At 35.6% G+C, this 26,990-nt stretch overlaps 1 protein-coding gene across 1 annotated transcript in view; it reads left to right on the top strand.

The window, feature by feature from the left end:
* The window catches only part of ADGRA3 (adhesion G protein-coupled receptor A3), a 57,262-nt gene that overhangs the window by 15,753 nt on the left and 14,519 nt on the right, over positions 1 to 26,990 (top strand). Inside the window, exons 2-12 of the mRNA XM_061470159.1 lie at positions 1,266 to 1,337; positions 7,877 to 7,948; positions 9,800 to 9,871; positions 10,721 to 10,792; positions 12,351 to 12,511; positions 13,264 to 13,477; positions 14,360 to 14,524; positions 19,251 to 19,452; positions 22,601 to 22,750; positions 25,496 to 25,657; positions 25,947 to 26,150. Coding sequence (XP_061326143.1) covers positions 1,266 to 1,337; positions 7,877 to 7,948; positions 9,800 to 9,871; positions 10,721 to 10,792; positions 12,351 to 12,511; positions 13,264 to 13,477; positions 14,360 to 14,524; positions 19,251 to 19,452; positions 22,601 to 22,750; positions 25,496 to 25,657; positions 25,947 to 26,150 — 1,546 coding nt within the window. The remainder of the gene's footprint in view (positions 1 to 1,265; positions 1,338 to 7,876; positions 7,949 to 9,799; positions 9,872 to 10,720; positions 10,793 to 12,350; positions 12,512 to 13,263; positions 13,478 to 14,359; positions 14,525 to 19,250; positions 19,453 to 22,600; positions 22,751 to 25,495; positions 25,658 to 25,946; positions 26,151 to 26,990) is intronic.

Below are 26,990 nucleotides of genomic sequence, written 5' to 3'. Positions count from 1 at the left end.
AATGATGACAGTTCTGTCTTTATATATACCATGATGGGCACTGAGCTGACCAGAAATCTTCAATTCTTAGTACAAGTGGTAAACAGATATTGGTATTAAAAATTGCTAGGAAAACAGTAGGAAACAGAACATTATTATCCCATTATGCAGATTTGTGACTTGTCTGTTTAAAGACTGTTTGAGTTCTGGTGGTCTTACCTCAGAATTTTTTTAGCATAATAAGGCTGGAAAGAGCTCGGGAATTATTATGGTGGCACAAAATTACTTTTGTGTGAAGAGTAATTAAGTAAAATATGAATCTTCCATCTGGCAAGAGACCATCTAGGTTTCTCCATAAGTACATGCTAAAGGGAGGGTAGGTAGAGATTGATTACTGCTTGTTTCAGTGTAAGAAATGCTGAGCATCAAATGAAGATAGCAGGAGCTGTGCTCAAAATGCACTGAGATGAAGCACTCTTTATGGAGCAGATCTCTGTACTGTGAGACTTCATTGTGGATGCTAAAATTTTGTGATTCAGAAGGAAAATACACCCTTTTTTTGTGATAGAGAAATGTGAAGGTGTATAGGAAGCAGGTCCTTCTAAGTATGGAAGTGCCCAGCTGTACAAGAAGTTTCCTAACTTTAGGATGATTTGCATTTGCAGACAGCTGTGACTGGAGAATGACTTGTCTACATGGGTCTGATCTACTTATTTGTGTGGAAGAGGGAATTTGCAGTTGTGTGGTCCTTTAAGAGAAAAAATGATATGCAAGAGGAGTGCTTGCAGAGCTTTTTTTTCAGATGTTTTAAGAAGACTGCATTGAGAAGAAGGATCAATGTGCTGGGATGATGGCTGGGAAGGGTGACATGACATAGGAGAAGTGAACTTGTGCAAGCGGCTGAGGGTGGCAGCAGAGGAGAGGGGAAACAGGCAATATGCTACATGGCTTTGAAAATCAAAATGGGTATGAAAGAACAGACTGTTGAATTTGTAGACTGGCTGTTTTGTACCATTATTTATTATGCCAGTTCTGGTGTTTTATTATGATTTTTTTTATAAGGGTACTTTCATATATTAATTATGTAAAGTTGCATGCTACTTGGGGCACATAACAGAAAATCCTCTTCTCATTCACAATCAGTGCTGTTATATACACCTTGGATAATGAGTTAGGCATGTAGCAAAGGCTACAAAACAGAAAGATGTACACCAGAAGTGTAAGCTGCAGCAAATAATTTGTTACCAAACTTAAAATATGTTGTTCTTGTCTGGTTTTGTTTACAGGATCCTGAGTAATAATAAAATAACAGAGTTGAAGAATGGCTCTTTCTTTGGATTACACCTTCTTGAAAGATTGTAAGCACTTCTTAAGAAGCTATTTTCACTTAAAAAATAAGTGATATACTGTTCATGTTTCATTAATAATTCTGAAAACAAAAATGTCTTAAGAGATGTGTTCTTTATTTTGATGTATTTTCATTTGTGTGTATTTGAAGAGATACAGATAGGTATTCTGTTCAAGGTTGTGAATGTCATGTAACAGCACAAAGGGATAATCTGAGCAGTGGGTGTGGTTAGGGCAGTTTCCATAGGAAGTTCAGTGGAATGCTACACCAGCTGAATGTGCTTCGTTGTTGTTAGTCTCTTAACATGAAACCTTATGTTGTAAAGAAAACTATTTCTTTAATTTCTTATGAAGTGTCAAACCCTTTGTTGAACAATAGTAAGGGATATTTGCATGGGAAGCAGATGAAGGCTAGATTCATTTGAGATTTGTTGTTGACATTTAACAGTTTTGCTTCTTCACAACTTCAGTATATACTGAGTGCATGGCAGAGGAGAATGGGGGCAAATCTGATGGGAGTAACTTTTTGGACATGTTTTGCTTCCTGTTTTCACTTCCCTTTCAGATGATACGTCACCTATGGCATAAGAAGCATTTTAGCTTCTGTTACAGTCAGCTTTTTTCCAGCTGGTAGAAGGTCAGGATTGGCAGGTTGGTCTACCTGGGAGCAAGCAGAAACTTTAGCGATAAGGATTTTTCTAGGCCATTTGACTGGGAAAGTCGCCAGCTTCATAATCATCTCACAGCATCTAGGAAGCGTTCCAAATGAAATTTGGCTTCAGGGGATTAAAAGTATTTTATTCTTCTTCTAAAACTTGAAGGCTGCTATCCTGGTCACCTGGCCTAAGTAAATTCGAACATTTACACCACTCCATCCCCTGCTTGCCAGAAGAAAGATTTGTTTTATGCCCTAGCAGATGAGCTTTATTGTAGAAATAAGCCAGCATGCTAGAGAAGCAAGGTTATCAGGGTGATGGGATTATAGATCTGTACGCATTCTTTTGACATCCTTGCTTAGGTAATAAAGGCATCTCCTGACAGTTGTTATTTGTTATAACTCGTTACAATTTTCAGGCAGGAAATACTTGAAACTCTAATTAGTTTGAGGTGATAATTTAAATTTGCTCTATGAATCCAAATCTTGATTTTCTTTCAAAGAAAAGAACCTAGCTTTGTTCCATTTAACTCCTGTTATTTATAAGGTTTTTTAGTTTTTTTTAATATCTTCCCTTTTTATGAATGAAAACAATAAGGCAGTTATCATGTTTTGAGCATTTAAAGTGATCTTTGATAGTATTTTAGAGGGTGTGGTGGTCTCATCTGAAGGAGACAACATGCTTTATGTACACTGGTGTGAGAGTTAATACATCAACAAATGATTCTAAGTGATCAGGCAGCTTCATCATAAAGGAAGGGGTAACTTGCATGACACTAGTCATTAATGACATTCTCTTCTATTTTTTTTTGTGAGTGCATGACTTATTTAAAAACGGTATGTAACCACAGTAAACTGAAACTTTTCTGTTTTAAATGTTCTTACAACCCTGAACAGAAGCTACCACTGTAATTAAAGTAATTTTTCAAATTTAAATGGCTAATCCATAGTAAAAGAAAAATTGAAAGCCACTGTAACTGTTTTAAATTTTAACATTGTTAAGCTGATTCAAATTACACTCCTTAATGTACACGGTGATAACTTGCATGCCTTCAGAAATGCAGTTTTTTGACAGTTTCTTGCTTATTTTTTTTTTCTTACTACTCATACTTCCCCTTGTTTCTTTTGAGTGTTTTCTTCCTTTGTAGATACGCTCTTTTCCCCACTCTTAAGAGAGGAAACAGAGATAAAGAAGTTCACTCAGTATTTAAATAGTTCATTCAGACAGTAGCATTGTCACTTAACACTACTACTTGCTAGGGGAGAGATTCTGTATGCATTTAATGCTTGCTTATTCATTCCTTGTAACATTATACTTGCCAACAAATATTTTTTGCCATTTCTCTTTAATAGTTTTCAGCTAGCGTTTAGATGTATAGATATATTTAACCAAAGCCTTTAAAACAAAATAAATCGTACTATTATCAGGAACATGTATCAGCATAATAATTGTTTTTAATTGCATTTTAATCAGTATTTGAATCCTCAAATGCACACGCTATTTCATAATTCATGTGTTAACACACTATAAACTTTTTTTCCTGTTTAGTTCTTGGGCATCTTAATGAAACTACATATTTTTAAATGGTTTCTGTTATTGTATCAGTTCTTCAAATAAACTTGGGGATATGATATCTGCAGCCCTTTAGGTTTTTGTTTTACTCAAACATGTTATGTTCTGACCTCATTCCTTTCTGACAGTTATTCATTGTTACTGTTGCGAGGAAGAGATTGTTTTATTTGTTGCTTGTATGCCCAAAATTATGGGGAAGTACATTAATAATGTTGCCCCCAAGTAAGAATTTCAAATCTGTTTGTTAAATTTTGTGTATGTATGTTAATTTATTAAGATGTAAAATTTGGTAATGCATTATTTTGTAAACAGGATAAGATTACCAAAACAAGACTTTTGTTTTACTGGAGGGTGAAACATTTGTTAATTATAGCATAGGCATTTTCTACTATGTCAACATCTACTCTTATAGGAAAATATCATGCAAATAACAGTAAGCAGATCAAAGATTTTAACTGCCGTAAGTGATAATTAAAGTATCTGTACAAAAAGATGTTAAATATTTTAATCTCCGTTGACTTTGTTAATGCTATGTTTTGCCATGAATTTCCTGCAGTTTAAATGCTGAAATAACTTCTTGCACAACTAAATTATGACAGCTAATTTTTCATTTAGTAGATACTTGGATGTATGCAGCATTATTCAAACTTCACCAGTTTGGAAGCAAACTGCTGTCTTTCCATCTGGAAGCTAGTCAATGCTGCCAGTTGATTTTTGCAAGGATAAGGAAGATTATGTGTTTGTAAAGTACTGTTTTTAATCATACACGAGGGAGAAGAGAGGAGGAGACAGGCTTGGGATTTAGTAAGGTATTTAGATAGCAGAAGAGGGATTTGATATTTATTGAACTATAAATAATGGTAAGGGCTTACCAAAGTATTTTTAGGATATACTAATATACCTTTGAAAAGGGAAAATATGCAGTGTGGAAGGAGGGTTATTTGTAGACAGTCTTATTTTTGTCTCCTGTTTTTACAGCACCAGTCTACAGATATATGGCTGCTTTAAGTAAAAATAGAAGCATCTAATAGTTTTTCAGAGAGTAATAATTTCTGGTTTAGTTCTTTCTGTGATAGTGCAGCAGAGCATGTGAAAAGATAGACCTGAGTTCTCTTAATGATTTATTGGAATCTTTTTTTTTAAGTTTTTAAAAGAGATTGGGAAGTATCAGTATTTCTTGTTTGAATTATACTGAGCAGAGAAACAGTTCAGGAATATTCATGAAGTTGTTTTCTGCTCTAACTTTAGTTCTGGTTTTGGTTCTGAAAGCTCCATCTTTTTGTTAGCTGTGGCTCTTTCAGTAGAAGACCCAGAGTGTTAGGCTAACAAAATACTAACAGAGTACTTACTTTTCCCATCTTCACCTTCTTCTCGGTAATTTCCAAAAGGTGAATGGTGCTGGTGGGAAATAGGCTTGTAGTCTCTGGTAAAAAAATGTGTGCTGTGAAATTGAATGCTTCGGAGTATGCTGTACTGTTGGAAGTAATTACAGAAATTATTTGAAGGAAACAAAAAAGTTTTTTGGTCTAGGTTTTAGCTTTTGTTTAGTTTGCAGAAATGGCTTGAGCATTTCCTTTTTTAAAACTTTTTTTGCATTACATCTTGAAGAAATTTTTACTCTTGTAGCTCATCAGTGCATGTCACAGGTGGTTTGATGGGGTAAGCACAAAACAGCAAAATGAAGTGATCTGAGTTGCTGTTGAATTTTTTAGATGCGAGGGGATTTCAGAAGTGTATGTAAGAACTTTTCAGAAAGTTAAGAGATTATTTTTATAACGATGTTTTAATTTCCATTTGGAAAATGTCCATGTCTCAGAACTGTCTACTGTGGAGTTGTAATATTACCCTAACTGAAACACTCTTCTAATGGATTTATTTTGGACAGATTTTTTTATTTGGACAAATTGGTATCTATGACTGTATCCTGTTGGTTGAGCTTTCCAAAGAAAAATGATTAAAATCCCATTGCTAAAAATGAATAGTTTGTATAAATGTATTTACAAGTGTTAAAACCAACGGAAACCTCAAAGCCAAACACAACTGTCTGAGATTGTCTCCCTCACATCGCTTTTATATGAGAATCCTATCAATCTGTTGGTTTACCCACGACTGTCATTTTTTCATTTAGAAACTGTCCTAGATCTGGAACTGTGGCAGTTACACCAGCCTGTATATCAACAGCTTTTACTGTTTCAGAAGAGCTGCCAGACATGTCAGCTCGATGTTAATTTTGAGATCTTTAAATATCTTATTTCACAGTTTTCATCTGCTAATACTTTTTGATAGATGAATACATAGCTAGTGCTTACTAGTGACTGCTGCTGGGAGGGGGGAAAATCCTCAGAGGCTCCCCAGCTGTTGTAGATGCTGATTGAGAAAATGCTGACAATTTGGGCTTTCAGGATGTGGGTTTTTTTTTAACAATTACTTTAGCATGGTGCATCATTAGTGCTTTGCTATCTTACTTGAAAATACAGAATACACACTGAGTTTTGTAAACACATATTTTTTGGCATTTCTTAAAAGAGAATTTATCTATTCTAGTGTAATTATCCCTCTAGAACTGGTGTTAAGGAGGAGACAAAAAGGCAAAAAATTACATAAAGAAGAGACTACGAAGTACTGTCAACTAATCTGACAAAATGTATAAACAGTTTGTGGAAACAGTAAAACTCTTGCTTTTAGTTTTAAAACTTTACACTGAAGCAGTGGATTTAAGAAAGAGGTGTATCAGGGAGTATGCTTTGAATTTAAGTATGTAATTTAATGCTCACTGATAATCTATAGGCTAGTGGATTTCCAAGGCATGTTGTCCAGGTTTTTCTTCCCTGAGTATTTTCCATGGTGAGATTTTAAGTGGGAGTTACATGATTTTAAACTGAAATTCTGAATGTGCAGAATAAGTATTATTTTTCTTCATGTCCCAAACACTGATGGTAAATAAGAGATTAATAGCATTTAGTATTCTCAGATTTGTCATGGTCTTGGTACTGGGTTTATAAGCCTGCAGAAAGAGGCTTAAAAACATGACAGTTCTTCAGGCTCCCAAAACTGCTCTGTAAGTAGTTGGCAGTCCCAGGGCAAGAAAATCAAGTTGAGTATGATTATTGAAAATTAATTTACTGTACTTCAAGGTAATTCTAAATTGTTTCAAATATTTCAAGTATTTAAACATGTTTATTAGGCACAGCACTGAAGTGTGATCCATGTGCCATGACACTGTTTTACCATGGCTTCTTAATCTGTCTGCAGGAAATGGTATTGTGAAATCTTGGGATGAATTTATGTTTTCACTCATGCATATCTGTGTGATGGCAGACGTAATCTTTCCACCCTCTTGCATACTAAAACATTGACTTTAGTTGAAATTACTGATTTTCTTTTCAAATGCAGAGCATTCAGATAATACCAAGGAATGATTTTTTTTTTTTTTTGGTAGTAATAAGTGCCTGCGAAGTTTCAGATATTAGTATAGTAAAAATCTTGGCTTCATAAGGGAGTTGAAATAATTTTAACATTCGTGCAGTGATAAAAGTTTGTTCAAAACTGTAGAAGCTGACAGATACTTTCTGTGACCTTTCAAATTAAGCTGTATCTGCAAAATACATTGAATTAGGAGTTAAAACTCCTATATCACTTACACAATTAAGCATTTTAATGACATGGTTACATCAGATTTCTCCTTACAATGTCATAGTCTGGAAACTTAAGGCTTAAAAATCTGTGCTCTGAGTTTTTCACCAGTTTTACTTGGGATTTGTAGCCAGGGCTTTGCTTTAGTGCCAGTAATCAGTGGTAACTTTCAATGCTGTGTCTTTGGTGTGTTTTTAGGATCTTGTCTTGTTTCTTTTGGTAGGTGTTGGGCACTGCTAAAGTATTTGAAAATGGGTAGGCTGAAGAAGACAACTGTGCTAAACAGTATGGTACTGTCTGATGAGCAAATGTTACACCCTGAGCAGCTGTAACCTACTGGGACACTGTGGCAAAGTATCTTTAGCTCTGTAACCTTTCATGTGATAGGAACTGGTAGAATATTTAATAAAATATACATGCTGTTTATATTCCTCTTTCTAATTAAAATACAGATTTTCAAATTTTGAAAAATACTGTTAGAAAAAGTAGAAATGTGTTGCATGGGTTTTGGTTTGGTTTGTTAGGTTTTGTTTTTTTTTTTTCTTCTTTTTTTTTGGGGGGGATTGCGGTTTTTTTTTTTTTCAGTTTTCAAACAAGGCTTTCAAACAAGTTAAGTGTATCTTCATGCCTGTGTATCTGTTTTAAAGGGTAGTTTGTGGTAAATGTAATGTCTTCATTTTTCTCCACAGAGACCTGAAGAACAACCTTATTAGTACGATAGATCCAGGAGCTTTTCTGGGGCTTTCATCTCTGAAAAGACTGTAAGTAGTGACAAAACAACCCCTGAGAAGTAGAGTACGTCTTAGGTTCTGGAAATTTAGATTAGCTAAGCTATTAAATATTAAAAGTTGAATATGTATTTGCTGTCTATATACATATATTTATGTATGGAACAAAGTCTGCTTTCAGTCTTATGACTGATGAACATCCACTGCTTATGGCTTGGCAGTCTCATTTGTTCTTATGGACAGTCTTTTGTTTTATTCCTCTGTTGTTGTTTCTGTGACTTGAAACATCACTGAGTGAACATTCATTCAGAGCTTTGGTGCCAGTCAAGTCTTGCTTTGTTAAATGTTAAACTCCTTATGATTTTTTTTTTCCCCTCAAAAGGTTATGGTGGAACACATTGTCCCTTGCTATTAATACTACATTGAGTTATAGCACTGTTAATGCTGGTTTATTGAAGGTTGTGCCAATATTCCCCTTAACACATTTTTTGTGTTTAAGGTTTTATACCTCCATTGTAAAAATTCTGTCCCAGATGAAACATGAAAAACAAGATATTGGCACGATGGCCTCCCCTCATCTAGTCTCCTCCTTTTACTCTTCAGATTCTCAGAATATCTGGGACAGCTTTTAAGTCTTAGTGATTTTGCTGCTTTACCCCTCCTCTGCTTCCTCTAGTCAGCATACAGCTTTCCTTCTTAAGTTTTTGTAGTATATATGTTCATTTGTCACTGATTAGATGATTTGCCTCACTTAAAAGGAAATTTTATTGCTAATTGCACTTCTGGAAACCTGAAAAGTGGAGGTGAAGGACCAATTCTGGACCATTACTGCTTGCAAGCTTCATTTTTATTCCTTTAAAATGTTCTTGTCAATTTGATTTAAGACCTACATTGTAAGATATGTAATATTTAAATATTTGTGTAAATGTAAATATAGAAGTGCCGTGGTTTAAACCGAAGCCAGACAGCTTGTTCACTCACTCCCAGTGAGTGGTGCTGGGCTGAGAGCAATCGAGGCCCCCCCCGGGGCTCTCCCCTTCCCCGCTCCCGGAGGAATGGGAAGGAGGATCGAAAGAGTGCAACTCCCACGGGTTGAGACAAGACCAGTCCAGCAACCAATGTACAACACAAATCACCACCGCTACCACCAACGACAACAGTGTTAAGAGAAAATAACAAGGGAAGAGAATACAATACCACCGGCCAAGAACTCCCAGTTACCCCCCACCCCGGGCATGACGTGCTGTGGTATGGAATACCTCTTTGGCTAGCCTGGGTCAGGCGCCCCGTCTCTGCTTCCTCACGGCTTCCCCTCCTCCCTGGCAGAGCATGAGCCTCACAAAGTCCTTGGTCAGGGTAAACATCACTTAGCAGCAACCGAAAACATCGGTATCACCAGCACTGTTCCCAGGCTGGAAGTCAAAACACAGCACTGCACCAGCTACCACGAAGGAGAAACATGACTGCTACTGCTGAACCCAGGACAAGAAGTGGTCCTACTTATGTACAACGAATGTACCATTATAGGGGTCTCTGGCATGTTAAATTAAGTGATGTAGCACATGTAATGAATATACTGTACAAATACGAGAATTTACTTCTAGTGATGTAAGCCAAACCTGTTCTAAGGGGATTTACTGGTCAGACAAGGCTCATTTAACCATGTATGCGCAAACCGTTACTGCTGTAGAAATGGAATAAGGACTCTGTGCCTGGGTACACCCATACAGCTGTACCATTTGGATTTTGCGGAAAAAGATTAAATGTAAATCCAGTTCAGTCTGTTAAGTATTTCAACTAAAATTCATGATTCTGTTTGCAGACTATGTCAGTAGAAAGAAAATGATTTTTCTTTTTTTTTTTTTTGCTTCTTCCTATATACAGAGACTTAACTAATAACAGAATAGGGTGCCTGAATGCAGACGTATTTAGAGGACTTGTAAATCTAATTAGATTGTAAGTATATTTTGGTGTATATAACTTCTTTAGTCTTATATACATTAACAATCTTTGTTTCAATGGGAGTAGTTAGTTTTAAGCATGTGCTTGAAGGACAAGCCGTATGACCATGAGGGTGTGTAGCAGGGGCAACCCAAACCATGCTGCTCAGTGCTTTGTGTGCTTTGCAGATGTTTCCCAGCTTCTTAGAAGGTGTAGCAGGGCAAAGGGGTGGGACTAGCAGGCTGTACAAAGTATTTTCCTTACAAAAATATTTCAGGGTTACAGAATCTTTTAAAATCCACACCTTATACCATGGCATCAGTGCGGTTGTGTTTTGCTGGCTCTCTTGCATGGTTTGTAGTTCTTCATTTACGTTAAGGAGATAACATGTAAGATTACAGAATGTTTTTTGCCCTGGTTGTTAGTGTCTTAGGCAATGTTCTCACTGATAACAGAGAAAGTGGGATGTATAATATTTTTGAAAAACATTCTGCTAGCTCGAACATGCTTCTTAATAGCATGTTAACGGCAACATCAGTTCACTGTGAACAACAAAGTTAATTTTAAACTTCTTGAAATGTATGCTCAACATGTGCTAGTTGTTGCTTTAAATAAAAATAAAGTATTTGTTTTCAGTCCTTGTTCCAAATCTTGAAATTCTTCAGCTAAAAAAGTACTGGGGAACATATAATTTTGGGATTTTGGTAGGCTATCAGAACCTCATTATTGTTGTTAGGGTCTTGTAACAGTGTTGTAATAGTATCTTGTGAGTTTTAAAATAATGTTATCTTGAAGAGGGTTTTTTTAATTTCAAATGTCAGCTGCTTGAGCATGAGTTCGAATCATGATGCTTTTGCTTCATAGGAATCTTTCGGGAAATCTGTTTTCTACGCTTACACAGGGAACGTTTGATCATCTTGCTTCACTAAAGTCTCTGTAAGTACTTATATCTACCGCATCTAATCTTAATTTACATCATCATTTGTGTTCTTAACAAAAAACATTTCACATGCTTGTACTACGTTTCTGCATTTTTACTTTTAAGCCTCTTAACAGTGGTTTCTTTATCTGAATAAGCACATAAGAAATGTATGTACAGATATTTGTGTGTTTATATAACTGCCTTCAAAAGTTGCTCTATATTTGGTAACAGTTCTGAGAGAACAAAGGTGTAACTGCATCTGGGCTTCCAAAAGCTTTATTCTGTATGCGTCATTTATTACTTTATATTTAATAAATACAGTGTTCCACACCGTTTTTTGACAAAGGAAACAAATACTTTTAAGAAAGATCTTAATCCTTTAGAACAGTATAATTTTGCTGCACATAACAGCGTGTACATCTCAACCTTATGTTACTTTTCTCTCATTTAATTTCATGAGAGTTGTAGTCTTGTGTAAGGAAGACAGTAAATGAAAAAAGTTACCAGTGCTGATGATTAGCTTGCATTTTTCCCTGGTACTCATGGCAGTTGGCTTACTGTACTGGGACTTTCTCAAGACCTCTGACTTTTGGTTTTGACACTGAGTTTCTTGTTTATAAAGGCAAATATTTCTTTCCCTCCTTCAGCTTCTTTTAATTGTTCATAAGTTGTTATTCCTGGTGTTTTATTAGTGTACAGAAGGGTTGCTGTCCAAGAACATCACAGGTCTCACAAGAGCCGGGGTATAACTGTTGCTATTAAAAATGTGTGTCTGGAGGAATTCTTGTGAACAAAGACCAGATGGAATTTCACAGGAATGTTGATTTAGTTTTTGAAGTGTTCTGTCTGTGATGTTGTGTTATCCTCTAGATATTTGCAAAAAAGAAAAATTATGTTTTCACTAGAAATAAAAAACAGCATAGACAAAGCCATATGGTTTGATAACTTTTTAACTGTTTCTAAACAGAGAAAGTATTTATACTCTCTTTTTTTACTTTAGCTGACTGCATCAGACACCTGTAGGGATATTTGGTGGTTTTTTTTAGTAGAAAGTATTAAATTGTACAGAGAAGACTTTTTAAGAATCAGTGAAAAAGACTTATGATTTTTGTATGAAGCAGAATAAAACTATCATTAAAATCATGTGAATAGTGGTTCTGAAAAGAGAAATATGTGAAAGACTATTTTTGTTGATTTTATTATTAAAGCATTTGATTGCTAAAATGAAGTAATGAAATGTGTTCTTAAGTTATGTTCATGCATATTCAAGCAATTCCTTGTTAGTGCTCAATTAAATACTTGAACTTACTCCATGAAAGAAATTACTAGAAAACCTTTCATGCACAGATGTTGCTCTTATTTATGGAGAAGATTCCTTTTCTTGGGGAGTGTGTACTTTTGTTCTTAGACCACAGTTTGCAGAAGTATATATGTATGTAGCGCTAGGCTATTCTGGGGTCAGACTGCTGGACTCTGTGTAGGTGACATAGGCATTGCACAGCTGTTGATGTCAAGCTTTCAGACCTCTGAGTGTTGCATTTTGTCACTCTGAGCACTTACTTTGTGTTGCAGAGAATTTCAGACTGATTATCTTCTTTGTGATTGCAACATACTGTGGATGCATCAGTGGTTAAAGGAAAGAAATATAACTGTACGTGAAACTAAATGTGCATATCCCAAGTCACTTCAGTCACAGACAGTGACTGGTGTTAAGCAGGAGCTTCTAACCTGCGGTAAGCACTCCAGACAATGGATACTTGTTTTCTAACATATTCCATATTCTGTTAATATTGGTGAACAAACTTTGTTTCCCTGAAATGCAGCACTTACATGATAGTGGTAATTGGTAATTGTGGATGTTAGTTTGTAGAACCTAAGGATGGGTAGCACTTTGTGGAGATAAACTCCTTTTTCCTGGTAATTCATGTTTTTCAGGGTTTTTTACCCAAACTTCACAAGAGGAGTCGGAAATTGAAAATTTTGTTCCAAAGCCTAGCTATCCATCTTAAGATGTGTAAATTATTCCAAGCCCAAATTTCTGAAGTTTAAAGGTCTTGTTTTTATGACTTGGTTTTCTACATGATGATTCTGTTGTTGATTAGCCTTTTTGTTTTGATGAAACAATGACCAACTTGCTGAACTTCTTTAGAGTTACTCTGTCAAAAGAATAAAGCATGTATTTGTGACTTTGAAATCTTAATAGTGAGAAATCACAAAGAAATAAAATGCATACATATATTTTTCATTCAAGTTTATATTCTTTATCTTTTGGATGTGGGGTAGCAAAAGATTTTTTGAAGGGTATTGCATTAAAGGAATATATGTTTTGATGAAGAATATGATGAGAATTTGTGTGTGAAGATCCAGTGTGTGAAGGGATAGCTTTTATATAAATCTTGCACTCAGTGTATTTTTCTCCTCTTTTGAAAATTATGTACATGACAGATTCTTGCTATTAACTGTTCGTTTTATTTCTTCATTCTAGAACCACCACTTGAATTACCATCTTTCTATATGACTCCATCTCACCGTCAGGTTGTGTTTGAAGGAGATAGCCTACCCTTCCAGTGTATGGCTTCATATATTGATCAAGACATGCAAGTCTTGTGGTATCAGGATGGAAAGATAGTGGAAACTGATGAGTCCCAGGGTATTTTTGTTGAAAAAAACATGATTCATAACTGCTCACTGATTGCAAGGTGAATCCATAAAGAGAAAATGTATTTCACACTCCTTTTCTGCTCTGGTTTAGTGACTCTTTTCATAACCAGTAAGGCCCTCTTATATCTTTGCTGGGTGAACATATGTAGACAGAAATATCCCAATTAGGGAAGTGGTCTTTTAACTTCACACATCTCTTAAATTGCCTGGATTTTGTCACCTCTGCTAACTACCAGGTTAGAAGAGGGAGGTCTAGCGATCTGATTAGTCAAACCCACCTGCTTACAACGGGATTAGCTAGAACAAGTTACCCAGGAGACTTGCAGGAGAACATTGAAATTATGAAAGAGAGGTATCTAAGTGAACTGCTCGTGGATTTTTTCCTGTTCATTTTGTACACACCACAGCTGGTAATATTGAATATCTCCAGCAGAGATCTGTAAGTATAATTTATTTTGCCTGCAGCAGATTTTTGACTCATTCGGCATTTACAAAGTGTTATATATCCTGTAGTTGTATTAGTAAGTTAGGACTTCTAAACTTTATCACAAATTATGCATTTGGGAAGTTATTTTAGTTTGTCTCTCTTGAACAACTAGAAAAAACTTGTGTTGGAGAGCAATAATAATAACACTTGGGGAATTCGGACTTCTTTCTGAAGTCAGGGAACTTTTTCACATGGCTGTGCTTTTCCTTTCCTACCTTGGCAAAAAAGAAAGCTAGAAGTATAATAAATATTTCTCTGTGAATTACAGTACATGGATTCATAGATAGCTCTGATTTTGTAAGATTGCTCACAGTTGTATATAATTGGTTATTTCTTCCATTGTCTTTCTGTACTTTATTCATCTTTTGGTAAGAGTTTATATAAATTTTATTGCAAGACTTTTGGGTTTTATTTGTTTATTTTATCTTCCCAGTGCACTGACAATCTCAAACATTCAGGCTGGCTCCACAGGAAACTGGGGTTGCCATGTACAAACCAGACGTGGGAATAACACAAGGACAGTAGACATTGTGGTGCTAGAAAGTTCTGCGCAGTACTGTCCTCCAGAGAGGGTTGTGAACAATAAAGGGGATTTCAGGTTTGTAACCTTTTTTTTTTCTTTTTTTTTTTTTTTTTAACTAAGGTATTAGTATTATGCTTTAAAGGAACCTATGTGGATATTGTAAATGATGTGTAATAGATTATTAACTGTACTAAATTAGTATGTGTTGGAAGAAGTGCCCAGAACTATACAATGGAATGTTAGACTTTGAGCCTGTTAGTTCACATCTTTGGAAGAGATGGAAAGTAAGTGACAATATTTGAAATATATGAAGGAATATATGAATTTGAACATATATGAATGAAATAGATGACCTGTAAACTAGAGCTGGACTGTGTACTGACTGGGTCTTTCCATCAGATTATCATTCTGTTTTTAAAACCCTCCTGCTCCTGTATGACACAATCACTATATAAGAAATAAGTTCTATATATTTTCATAAAAATTATGTGTGTGTATATATACACACAAATAAATATACACAAGATATTCTCCACACACACACCTTATGAGTATTAGAATAAATAAGATGAATGGTGCTTCTTTTAATAATTGTTGAGACTGTAGTGGTAGCTCTGATGTTCCATTATGTTTATCTTTTGTTCTTACCTCTTCACCTGTTTTCCCTTTTCTGATCTTTCTGCTGCTGGTCACTCTAACAACACGTTACTCCTGGAGGTGCCAGCTGTAACAGATAGCTTCTGTATAGATTCTCTATCTGTAAGGTAATTCCCTTTATAACTACTCTGTGTTTTACCTCCCTGCAATAGCTCCTACTGAGAATTAGTGTATGTCATAACATATGTTTTCACTACGGTCTATAGGATTTCTTAATGTTGTAATAACTGCTTTTACACACTTATTTATTTTCACTTTCCTTATGCTGCTTGACTATGTTAATCTTCTGCTTGATCTTCTGTTTACAGTTACACACTTTTCTTCCGTTCCCTGTGTACATTAGAGTTCTTTAAAGTTGCCTTATTTCTATACAGCTAATCTAAGAGCATAAATGTTTTATCTCAAGAAATTAAAAGTAAGTTAAAGCGTGTTGCTGATACATAGTTTTTGGGGGAGAGAAGGCAAGCTTTCAGGTACAGAAGGCCTTCTCCAGTTGTAGCAAGAATTCAGGTAAAGTCTTAAGCGAGAGCATTTGTTCCGAGTTCATCTTTTTTATGTTTATCAGTTGGACAATTTGGGAAGGGTAGCTGAGTATGTGGAACTATTAGTAAGGGAAGTAATGTTAAGATAACCTGCTCCACAGAGGCAATTTGGAGCTACCGAAGAACTTCCCTTTCACATTGTAAGGAATTATTTGTATAAAAAACTTTGTGCATATCCTCTTTTTACACTGTGGTGGTTTCAATTGCAGGGATGAACATTATCTTAGAAAATGAAAACTTCCTGTGTAAGATAAAAAGGTGAAGAAAGTCAAACAGATGCATGCTGTATTCATCAAAGAACACATCTATTTAAATCACTTATGCTTTTTTTTATGATACAAGTGTGAATCGCTCTTCTTTGATTTGCCATTAGAGGTGAAAACAGATGGTGAAGGCTTATTTCAAAGTGTTTTCCATTAAATTAACCTATGCTGTTCAGTGGCTGTTCAGTGTAATAGGATTTACCCCCTCTGGAATTCAGTAGAAAGAAATAAGGTTTCAGGAAATGTTCAGTGTATCAAAAAGTTCACTGTGTCTGGGTTTACTGTAACAGACTTCCATTTGTAGTTTAGGTAGTGTAATAATAAAGAGTAATTTTTCACCTTTGAGACCATATGGAAATAAGGCTTTGACTAGTGAGAAAATGGTTCTGAGCAGATGGTTGTAAATGATCCTAGGTTAATTTGATTTTATAGCTTTTTAGTTGGAACTGGTTAGTCATTTTAGCTTGGAATCTGTTTCAAAACTGACATCTAGATTTTTATCCCTTCAGAGATGGGATAGCAAAGTGTGGCAAAGGTGGATGTTTGTCTTCAATGTCTTTGGCAGTAATAGTAGTTTAGCATGAATTTACAAAGATTAGGCAAAAACTGTCTTCATCATGGAACCAATTTTTAAAAAAAAGTGTTCTTTTAAGTCTTACTCAGATAATATCCCTGATATTACAATCCATGATTAAATTGAAAATACAGCTTGCATGTTAAAATGTAACTTAATGCTTCTATTTCAGTAAATCCTCCAACTACTGTGTTTAGAATAATTTTGTGATGGTAGGTGATAGAAAACTTTCTTAAATATAAGACTTATCCTTTTGAAAATTTATTACTCACTGGATGTAATTAATCCTAGAACTGTAATTGTCATGCTGGATTTAGAGAATTGCTAAAGTATAATAAGAAAAAATATTAGACTACCTGTAAGCGAATGAAATGATGACATAAAAACTCATTGTGACTGAAAGGATTGTTAATTTAAATAAATGAATGTTTACAGACCAGAATGAATATGCATGAAGAAAAGGGTTCTTTTATAATCTCATGGTCTGGCTTTTTTTTTTTTTCCCCCTGAAATGAAATTTCAGTACTTAAATGTAAATAAACTGTCTTTCTCTGCACAGCTGTCTACTCCTATGTACATGTAATAAATTTTGAGCACCTAATTATAAATGGCAGTGAAATAACAGTGTTAATACAGTCCAAATTTGCACTTCTCCTAGCAGTTACATAAACTGTGAAAGACATTCTAGCTTAAGCTCATAAGAAATTAAGAATACAGCCAAACTGAAGTAGCCTTTGTTTGAATAATGAGAATTTCACATCATTAGTCACCTTTTTGAGCCCTGCTGGAGGGATGTCCTCTCTGGCTTCATGGAAAGTGGAGAGTTCCTCATCAGCTCATTTCATACAAGTATTGGGAGGAAACAGTTCATGGCTGGGAATGACTCAAGTTAACATTCACTTAGCAAAAATAAAGAATAAGAGAAGTGTGAATGTAGGTGCAGCTGGAATCAGTTCCTCTCATTCACCACTGGGCTGCAGATAAACTTGTAGCTCCATAAGGTGTATTGTGAATGGGAGAGAAGGTAAGGGACACTTCCCCACAAAGCACTTCTCTTGGTGACATTGCGTATGTTGTTTTTGTGATGCGAGATTATAGCAGAAAGATGGGAGTTTTAAATTTTCCACCTTTCAGATCTGGTTTAACGGGAAGCTTTCTAAAACATAGGACAAATAATATATGAGTTTTATTAGTTAAATCTTTCTGTAGATATCTTTTATAAATGTAGTACAGACTGTGACTGGCATTGCTAATATACTTTTGAGAAGATTGTGGTAAAAGATAAAATTCTGTGTAGAGAGATAAATGAAAAGTAAATGCAGTAGGAATAAAAGGACAGTAACAGAAGGGGAAGAGGTGGATTTAAAAATAGGGAAAGTGGTAGGAAGAGCAGGGAGAGAAGGCAAATAATATTGTGATAACCTAATAACCTTGTGGAAAATGGAGCTAACTTGCTCAGTTTCTGTTTTGGCAATATTACTTAGATTTTAATTTCCTGAGATGGAACATTCTTCTAGGCAGTTACTCCATCCTTCTGGAAACAGAGATATTACTTTCTCTTTTTTTTCTTTCAAATGTAGCTATATTTGGGGCATGTCTTAATACGTGATAATAGTGACTAAATGGCCACTTAGTGAAATGCAGTCCAGATACAAAAAGCAAACTTTAAATCACAGTCTAATCTAATGGAATTTTTTGTTTGACCATTTCAATTTTTGGAGACAACTGCTTTGTACAAAGCCCTTTGAAAGACTTAAAACTGAGAAAAAGTATGTTAGCTCTTAAGGCTGTTCAAGGAACTTGACTTAATTAGGGTACAGAAAGTCTGGTGCAATCAATTGAAGCTCTGTTTTGCTGTCAGTTTTAGTTTAACCTTGTATGTTGGGTTGTTGTATTTGAGATGCTTAGCATTCTGCAATTTAGGTATGTATGCTTTTTTGCTTTAAACTTTGTTACTCTACTGAACGATAAACTACTGCTTATCCATATGCTAACAAGGGAGAGTGCCAGAAGCAGGGGCGGGCAGACTGGCTGGCACTCCTTCCAGAATGGCATTCCTTGTCCCTGTCTTTCTCTGTTCTCGGCACTGAAGCTTGATTCAGGCATGGTTGCCTTCTATTCCTAAGTTTCCTTTAAATCATTTCTGATCTAATGAATGAACAGTGCACTAAAGCTGGATTGCAAGTTGATTTTCTGTATTTATTCTTTAATTAATTTTTAGCTCTGCATGTATTAATACTGATAAAATATGTGGTAAAATTACAGAGGAGAAAGTTGAGAGACTTAGAAGTTTTCTTAAAAGCGCTTAGTTCCACATGCCTCCCGTGAAAGGAATTCTCTTCTGCTCTTTACTCTGTCGTTTGAAAGTTACGTTGATGCGCGTGAACAGGACAAGTAGAATGCTTGCAGGGCTTTTACTATGTGTTTAACTGGTTTTATAGTGTTAATACGTAATTTTTCATGAAGTAGGCAAGTTTTCTTATAAAAAGGTGAGCTATTTTCAGTAATTCTGTAAGCACCTTCTCTCCACCTGCAACCTCATAAAATAATTTTAAAAAGCATGCTAGCATTAGAACTGTTTTGTTAATAGTACACAAATATGAACAGCTTGAAAATACTGAACGTGAGCCAAGGCGGCCCTTTAAATACTTAGGGATGCTTAGTGACTATTTTCTTTATTTCATGTTGTGGTGCTTAATCCCTTTATTTACTTGTCATGTAAATTTGTCTAATTTTTTTTTTTTTTTTTGCTTTTGCCTCCCCAGGTGGCCTAGAACATTGGCAGGCATCACAGCATACCTGCTGTGCACACGGTATTCTGCTGGCAGTGGGATATATCCTGGCAACTCACAAGATGAGAGAAGAGCCTGGCGCAGATGTGACAGGGGAGGGTACTGGGCCGAAGAGGACTACTCCAGGTGCCAGTATGCAAATGATGTGACTCGAGTTCTTTATATGTTCAATCAGGTAATTTTTGTGTTTCTAGAAAATAAGATTCTTTAACGAAAATAAAAACTGTGAAGTCTGTTTCTCAGAGGTTTTTGTAAGCTGGTAATGCTGGTGGTGTGGGTAAATTCTGATGAACACATGCCTCTGAATACAACACTAGAATTTGTAGGGTTATGTTAGGAGCTGGGTTTAATACCTGTTTTGAGTGCCCCCAGATTGAAAGTGCAAAGGAAATTTTATGCTTTGGTGTACTTGTGTAAAGCATGGCAGAATGGTACTTGTCATGATTGGTTTTGTCAACTGTGTGCCCTGTCCTGGCCACATGCTATAAAGAAATAAGGCAGGCTGAAGTTGTAAGGTAGAGCAGCTATTTCCATTATAACAACAGAGAGTAGTCAAACTCTGCCCCTGTTGCTGTAAACCTCTAATAGACTTGGTGTGGGCAATGGGAGTTAACTAGTGAAAGTAGTATTAACTAGGTACTGTAATCTGGTAGTACTTACCAGGATACAAGAGGGTATTCTCGATTTTAAATGTAGGTATGAAACAAAATTTCTTGTCTCCAAATTCCTTTTGAGGATTATGTCTAGTTAGCTCATACTTTCACAAATGCTTTTCCACAATGATGTATCCAGCCTTGTACTATAGGTCCCATGTTGTATAATACTCAAATACACAAAGTTTTGAGCCTCTGGTTTAAGCTTGATGTTTTCCCCTGCATACTGTCAGATCACTAGCATCAGTGCAGCTGATGAAACTACAGAGATGCGAGGATGTTTTTTGGTATGGTGTGTCTTGTGGTTTTTTGGGTTTGGGTTTTTTGGGGTTTTGTTGTGCTTTGGGTTTTTTGTTTGTTTATTTGATTTAGTTTGTTTGGTTTTTACTAATACAGCTATGCCACTTGATGTTGGTAGCACTGCCCATGTTTAATGTAAGTTCTGGTGCTTATCTGATCTCAGGGTAAGATTGCTGCGTGTGATCAGGGTGTGAGTTCCCATACTTTTAGAGAAAACTTCACACTGTATCAGAAGCGCCATGTGCCCTGACTGAGACAATCTGGATACGAACTGATATTTGTGCTTGGATGTCTCTGATTTATACATGTAGTGAGGACTTGACATCTAGTGGCTTGGGCTATATCTAGTTTGAGGCAAAAGCATTGTACTGCATATTGTGTAGGTAGGTTGTTGCTGACTTGCTTCCTTTGTATTCTGTTACTTACTAATGCAGGCATAGCTTTTTATCTTCTTGCTCTGATTCCCTGAGGACCAATGAGCAGTGGTGTAAGGAAGATCAAAAGTATGGGAGAGAGGGGGAAGGGGAAAGGACTAATTGTTTTTGTCCAAAACAAACTTAGGGATTGACATAACTGTTCTCTGCTGCTTTACATTCCAGGCACTAGGGGTGCATGCTCTGGCTTGGTGACAAGAAACATACTTGAGGGCTGAAATAAAGGGTGGTAGTGCAAAATGACTGATTAGCAGGTGGGAGATGATGCTGGGCATCCCTTTGTAGGAGACTGCAAGAGCTGAGTGTTTGCTTATTGAGAACTTTGCTGTTGCTGGTTTGCTTTTTCCTCACCTGGTAATTTTATCGGCAGGGCATATAACTACTCCTGGCTATGTACCATAGAGTTGGAACTGTTCAAGAGCCTGTATTACTTCAGTCTGGCCTAACTGCTTTTGTTTAGCCAGCATTTATAAGGTTGTGAAAGAATGTTGCCAACTGAAAAAGTTTAAAAGGTGAGGGTCAGATCAGTATCTTCAGAAACAGATGAAGCATAATTTCCATATGTGAAGCAGTCATTAAAAATACATGCACACAGTGGTGCTACACTGAAATATAGATTTATTTTTTTATTTTTAAGGAAGAAGTGGCATGTTTCTGTTTTAGTTGTTTTTACTCACTAGACCCTTCCTCTTTTTACGTGTAGTATGCCTAGAATTTTCAACAGTATTCTGCAGAGAAATTTATTGTCTCTTTGAGACTAATAATAAATGTAGCAGTATTATAAGCACCTTTAACACCTTTGAATACAAAGGTAGTTGAGCTGTTCTGAAAATTAGAAGTCTGCCAAGTAATTTAAATGAAGTAGAGGTCTAAGTTTAAAATAGAGCGAAACCTTCGTAGCAGTTATGCAAGAACACTTACATTTCACTGTTCTTGTTTGTGTATCATACAAATAAAGTTTTAGGTGAAAATAAATTCATGTTTAAAAAAAAGTTCAAAGAAATTATACAGAATATCTGAATATGAAAGTTTACTTTGTTCAAAGTGTGTGTTATGACTTTGAACTTTGTTTACTCTTTATATCCATGACTTCTAGTGCTTTGGGGAAAAAAAAAATCTTCCATTAATTGCATTCAAATCTACATACAAGTGCTAAGACCAGCAGGAACAAATACATAGTTGTGCTTATGTGGCACATTACAAATTTGGTAGGACAGACCAGATATCTGTACACCAGAAAACAGAGAGATGGAACAACTCTGGTTTGGGTTATCATGGATAAACAGCATCTGAACATGAGCTGATAACATTCACGCAGCTTTCGACTGTCGTATGTGAAATATCCCATTTTTGGTCCCTGCTGGCTCAGTCATGTTAATGTTGTACACTATTTAGTGAACAATTTTCCAGCATGCTGCTTGTTTCAGGAATGAAATAATGAGCTTTGTCATAGAGAGGATCTATCTTGTTTGTGGTGTGTTTGTATGTATGTATCCCAAATGCTTTCTGTAATTACAGAATCAAGAGTGAATGCTACAGCAATGGTGTGCTTGAATGTCTTTTGGTTTCTGTTGCTATAAAATGCTGTATTTTAGGAGCTTTGTGTTGTCTTGCCTAGGCTCAGGTAAAAAGGAAAATAAGCACATTTACAGTAATGGTTTTCCCCATTTCCTTTTCTTGGTGCAACACCTTTCTCCCTACTAGGGCAACAGGACAAAACCCAGTTTCTGGGTGCTGGTACAAGTGCTGATTCCCTGGCTTATAGGAAGTATTTTTGCCAACAGATGAGGTGGTAGTCCCTCGCTACTTAAAGCGCTGTGATCCCTGTGGGAACTGCTGTCCTCTTCAGGGAAAATGCTTATTAATTACTGAATTGTTGCCTTTATCTTGCACTTAATTTTCACTTCTTCAAAATGGTTGTTTGTTCTCTATGTAGATGCCTCTCAACCTTACTAATGCAGTGGCAACAGCAAGACAGCTCTTGGCTTACACTGTTGAAGCAGCAAATTTTTCTGACAAGATGGATGTTATTTTTGTGGCTGAAATGATAGAGAAATTTGGAAGATTCGCTGAAAAATATAAAGAGGTAACTGGATAATTTGCCATCACTTTAAAGACAATCAAAGTGTTTGTCCTTAAATATTTTGAGCAGTGAAACCTTCTCAACATTAGATGCAGGCACTGAGTTAGTGGATTATCAGATTCTATTCCATGTTTTTGTTTGTTTAGTAGGTCCCTGAAGTTGCTGACCCATGGTCACAGACTTCGCACTCGTGCTGAGGTGATCCAGCATTCACTGGACCTGTAATGTGAGTAACACCTCTGGTCAGCACTGGAGCAGGGAGATAGGTACAGTAAGTCTGTTTTTATTTAATATGGAGTGGGTCACACAGGTTTTCATTGGTGTGTTCTTATCTAATAAAAATACAAGTAATGAAAGCCTCAGAGATCCTCTCAATAATGAATAAAACAAGACTTATGTTCTCCCCCGCCACCACGGTAGGCTGGCTTTATTCAGTATTGAGCTGTATCTCTAAGGTTTTCAGTATTCCTCTATCTTGCAGGATATAAGACATTAAAACAAAATCTTAGAGAACGCTCATTGTTGGGGAGAAAAATGCAAGTGGTTGTACCACTTGTGGGTAGGAACTCTGTTTCACTGCTGAACAGAGGTTATATTGATCTCACTGTACAGTGCATGTTGGGAAGTTTACCTCAATTTTAAATTTGTGCAAAAAAAAACCCAAAAGAACTCAAACCAAAATAACTAAAAAAAACAAACAAACCAAAAAAACCACAACCAAGCAAACAAAAAAAACCGCAGACAAAACCCAACCAAATTTTTCCTGTCTATCCCCAGCAAACCATAAATGCTGATTCCAAATTCTTTGCAGAACTCCTTGGAGAATTGTCAAGCCAAACTTCCTTTTTACAATCAGAGCTTGGATTTTTTGGTGTATTTTGGAATTATACAAGCAGTTAATTAAATGGCTGCTTTTGTACCCAGTTGAAAATAGAAATATGTTTTAGATTGCTGCATGATTTGTTACATTATAGGGATATTCTTGGCTGTGATTTGTTGGCTGTAGAGTGACACAATCTGGCATTACATTGCCATGTCTGAAGGTATATAGATGATACGAAAAAATTCTTAGGTAGTTTTGGTCTTAATTGTTTTTATTTGAAGTCAACTTTTGCTTTGTTGTTATATCCAAGGAATATGAGTATCATTTCATGTAATTTTTAGCATCTATAATAAGACTTAGTTATTATTAGGGTATTGCTCTGCAAACTTTTTCTTATTATTGTATTCACATACCATGTTACTGTTCTTTAGTTTGTGTTACAGCATTTTAAGAGAAATACTGTAATTTATAAAAAGCTTAATTTACTAGCTTTTGCATGTTAGAAGCAGCAATTTGAAGACAAATGTTCAGAAAGTTCTCGGCAGATAGTCTTAAGTTAGAATAGAGTTGGCAAAAAAACCTTGTCTGTACCTTGATAAGCTGGGGAAGAAATGTGTAATATTTTTTTTAACAGTATGAAACAACTTGAGTCCAGTGACTTCAGGATCTTAATACTGATACTTTATTGTAAACCCATCATTTGTTGATGTGTAAAACATGTTACCACTTTCTAAGTCGTTATATCATAATAAACATCTTCAATTAATTTAACTTTGATTTGTTCTTGAGAATTTAAAGGTCTACAACCTGCAAATGCTCTTTGAGGCTCTGTTAGCTGTTGAGAATGTTTACTGACTATAGTTTCTGTCCTTACAAGAGGCAGTTCCTAAAACAGTAAATATTTTTATATTTAGTTCTTGCCTTTATTTTTAAAGATGTAAAAATTACAACAGCTGACTGTATTCTGTCCTTACTAGTAATATTCTGAAAAGAAATTGATCTGGATGGCAAAGGATTTGTCTTCCACACCCCACCCTGTTTCTCTTTTAGCAGAAAATTGTAGTCCCTAAATTTAGTCACTGTGAATTGCATTTCAGACAATTCAACTAGAAAATACATGCACCTTCTCTTTTGGTCCAGTATTTGCCACTGTTTCTTAAATGTCATGAAAATCCAGTGAAGGTCAGTGTTGTCATTGTAGGTACTCATTAATTTTGGTAGAGTTGTGGCCTAAATAAATTCCCTTTATAGTTTATATTTGTCTGTCATGCAGAAGACAGGGGAAGAATTGTGAGCATAAACTTACAACAACATAATTGGTGGCTTGAAAGCAGCTCTGGTGTCTACGGGTATTTGCTGTCTCATGTACAACCTGTGACCTAAAACAGGTCATGCAAAAATGAAGGCAAGTAAGGAAGCAGTAAAAGAAAAGGCAGACATAGCAAAAGGAGGAAAAGCGGAAGGATTGCGTCCCCATCTTTGCCTGTATTACTCTTTTCTTATCTTCCCCCATACATGCAAACTGCTTTATTGTTGACTTATAGTTTGTTTTTTATTTTAATTTTGTTTTAATAAATATAACGTCTAAAGTAGATTATAAGTAGTCCTTTTAAGTAATTATTACAGTAGAATGTGGAGCATTACACTCTTTACTTTTAATGAAATACCTTTATTTCTAATGTTTTTGTTTTCTAAGTGTAATATAAACAGACAGATTACATTGGCATAAAATTTTTCTTGAAAGAAGGTAAATGCTTGAGTCAAAAGAATTTCCATATCTCAATGCGACAAGCAGGTGATTGAAATAGGAACAACCAATTTCCTTTTGGTTTTTGTGCTGACAAGTCTCTGAATTTTCTGAGAATGATCCTACCTGATGAATGCTTTCAGAGATATAAAATAGTTTTATTTCTCTTCTCTGCTAGCTTGGTGATGTGATGGTGGACATAGCAAGTAACATTATGTTAGCTGATGAGCGTGTACTGTGGATGGCGCAAAGGGAAGCCAAGGCTTGCACTAGAATTGTACAGTGTCTACAGAAAATTGCTATGTATCGGCTTGCAAATGGAGCTCAAGTTTATTCTACTGTAAGTATAAATTTATTTAGAAGACATTTGTCTGCCTCTTGAGTTTCAATAGCTTTTTATTTTTCTTAATAGATGTTGGCATTATCTGAAATGCCTACTATTTCTGTAGGGAGAAGAGAAATACTCTGAACAGATTTATCTCTGCCAGATAAACAGTTTTCTGGGTGTTTTTGTTTTGTGGTTTTTTTTTTTTTTATTTTGTTAAGGCAGAGAATCCCTTCTAAGATTATTATTATTATTCCTGTGATATGTAAAGTTATTTAACGTTTGATTTTTTTTGTCATTACAGTATTCTCCAAATATTGCTCTTGAGGCTTACGTAATAAAGGCTGCTGGTTTCACTGGGATGACATGCACTGTATTTCAGAAAGTGGCTACATCAGACCGTACAGGACTCAATGATTATGGGAGAAGAGATCCAGATGGAAATCTGGATAAACAATTAAGCTTTAAGTGCAACATTTCAAATACACTGTCAAGTCTGGCTTTAAAGGTTGTATACTCATTGTTTCCGTACTGACTCTGGAAAAATATCTTAAATATGAGTCATTTGGAAAGCAAGCTTATATTATTTATTTCTAATGTTAAAGTAGCATTTTACATAATCCAGAATGACTGTGGCAAGAGATAATTAAAGTGTCAAAGGATAAGAAGGCTTGATTATAGAATATTTTGTAATGGATACAATTTCTAATGAGTAGGTGTGGCTTCCTTTATTAAAACTTACTAAGTTGAAAGATGCTTTCAGACCTTTTCAGAAGTACAGAAATTGAAATGCTCCCTAGGTTATAATAATATTTGGCTTTATTTTGCTGTGTATTCACCTTCATTACATATTAAACAAAATATTGCCAGTCTCCTTAAATATCTGAAATATTCTGCTCAGAGTGATTCTGTAATTAAGTATGAAGTAGAAAATGAAACTAAATGTTAATTTTATTTGAATGTGTGTGAGCGTATACACACACACATGTATATGTTTATGGCTGGGTATAGAATGGAAACACTTCTCTAAAGGTAATTTTTCAGTTACATTCCCTAACATACTGGCTTGCTTTTATCACTTAATTTGCTTGAATGTCACTGTAGGGTGTATACTTGAAATTATATTTATGTAATTCTGTGAAATTACATGCATGCTTCTCTACCCAAGTATAATTTATAAACAAGTTGTCAAAGCCTGTTTGTACACAGCATTTCATTTTGAATGGTACTAATGCACAGTTACAGCATTTCTCTTTGCTTGTCTTGGTTGCTGCTTTTAGTTGCCAGTAGTCTAATCCGGAAAACTGATAATACTTTACTGATGTTACAGAGAGTAAAGTTGAAGTTA

This window comes from Pezoporus flaviventris, unplaced genomic scaffold (assembly GCF_033815535.1).
Source record: "Pezoporus flaviventris isolate CSIRO_AGI_PZ_B2104156 unplaced genomic scaffold, CSIRO_AGI_Pfla_v1 ptg000002l, whole genome shotgun sequence".
In the NCBI taxonomy this organism is placed as follows: domain Eukaryota; kingdom Metazoa; phylum Chordata; class Aves; order Psittaciformes; family Psittacidae; genus Pezoporus; species Pezoporus flaviventris.
Note: the sequence above shows the minus strand (reverse complement) of the source record. Positions and strands in the feature narration are given on the sequence as shown.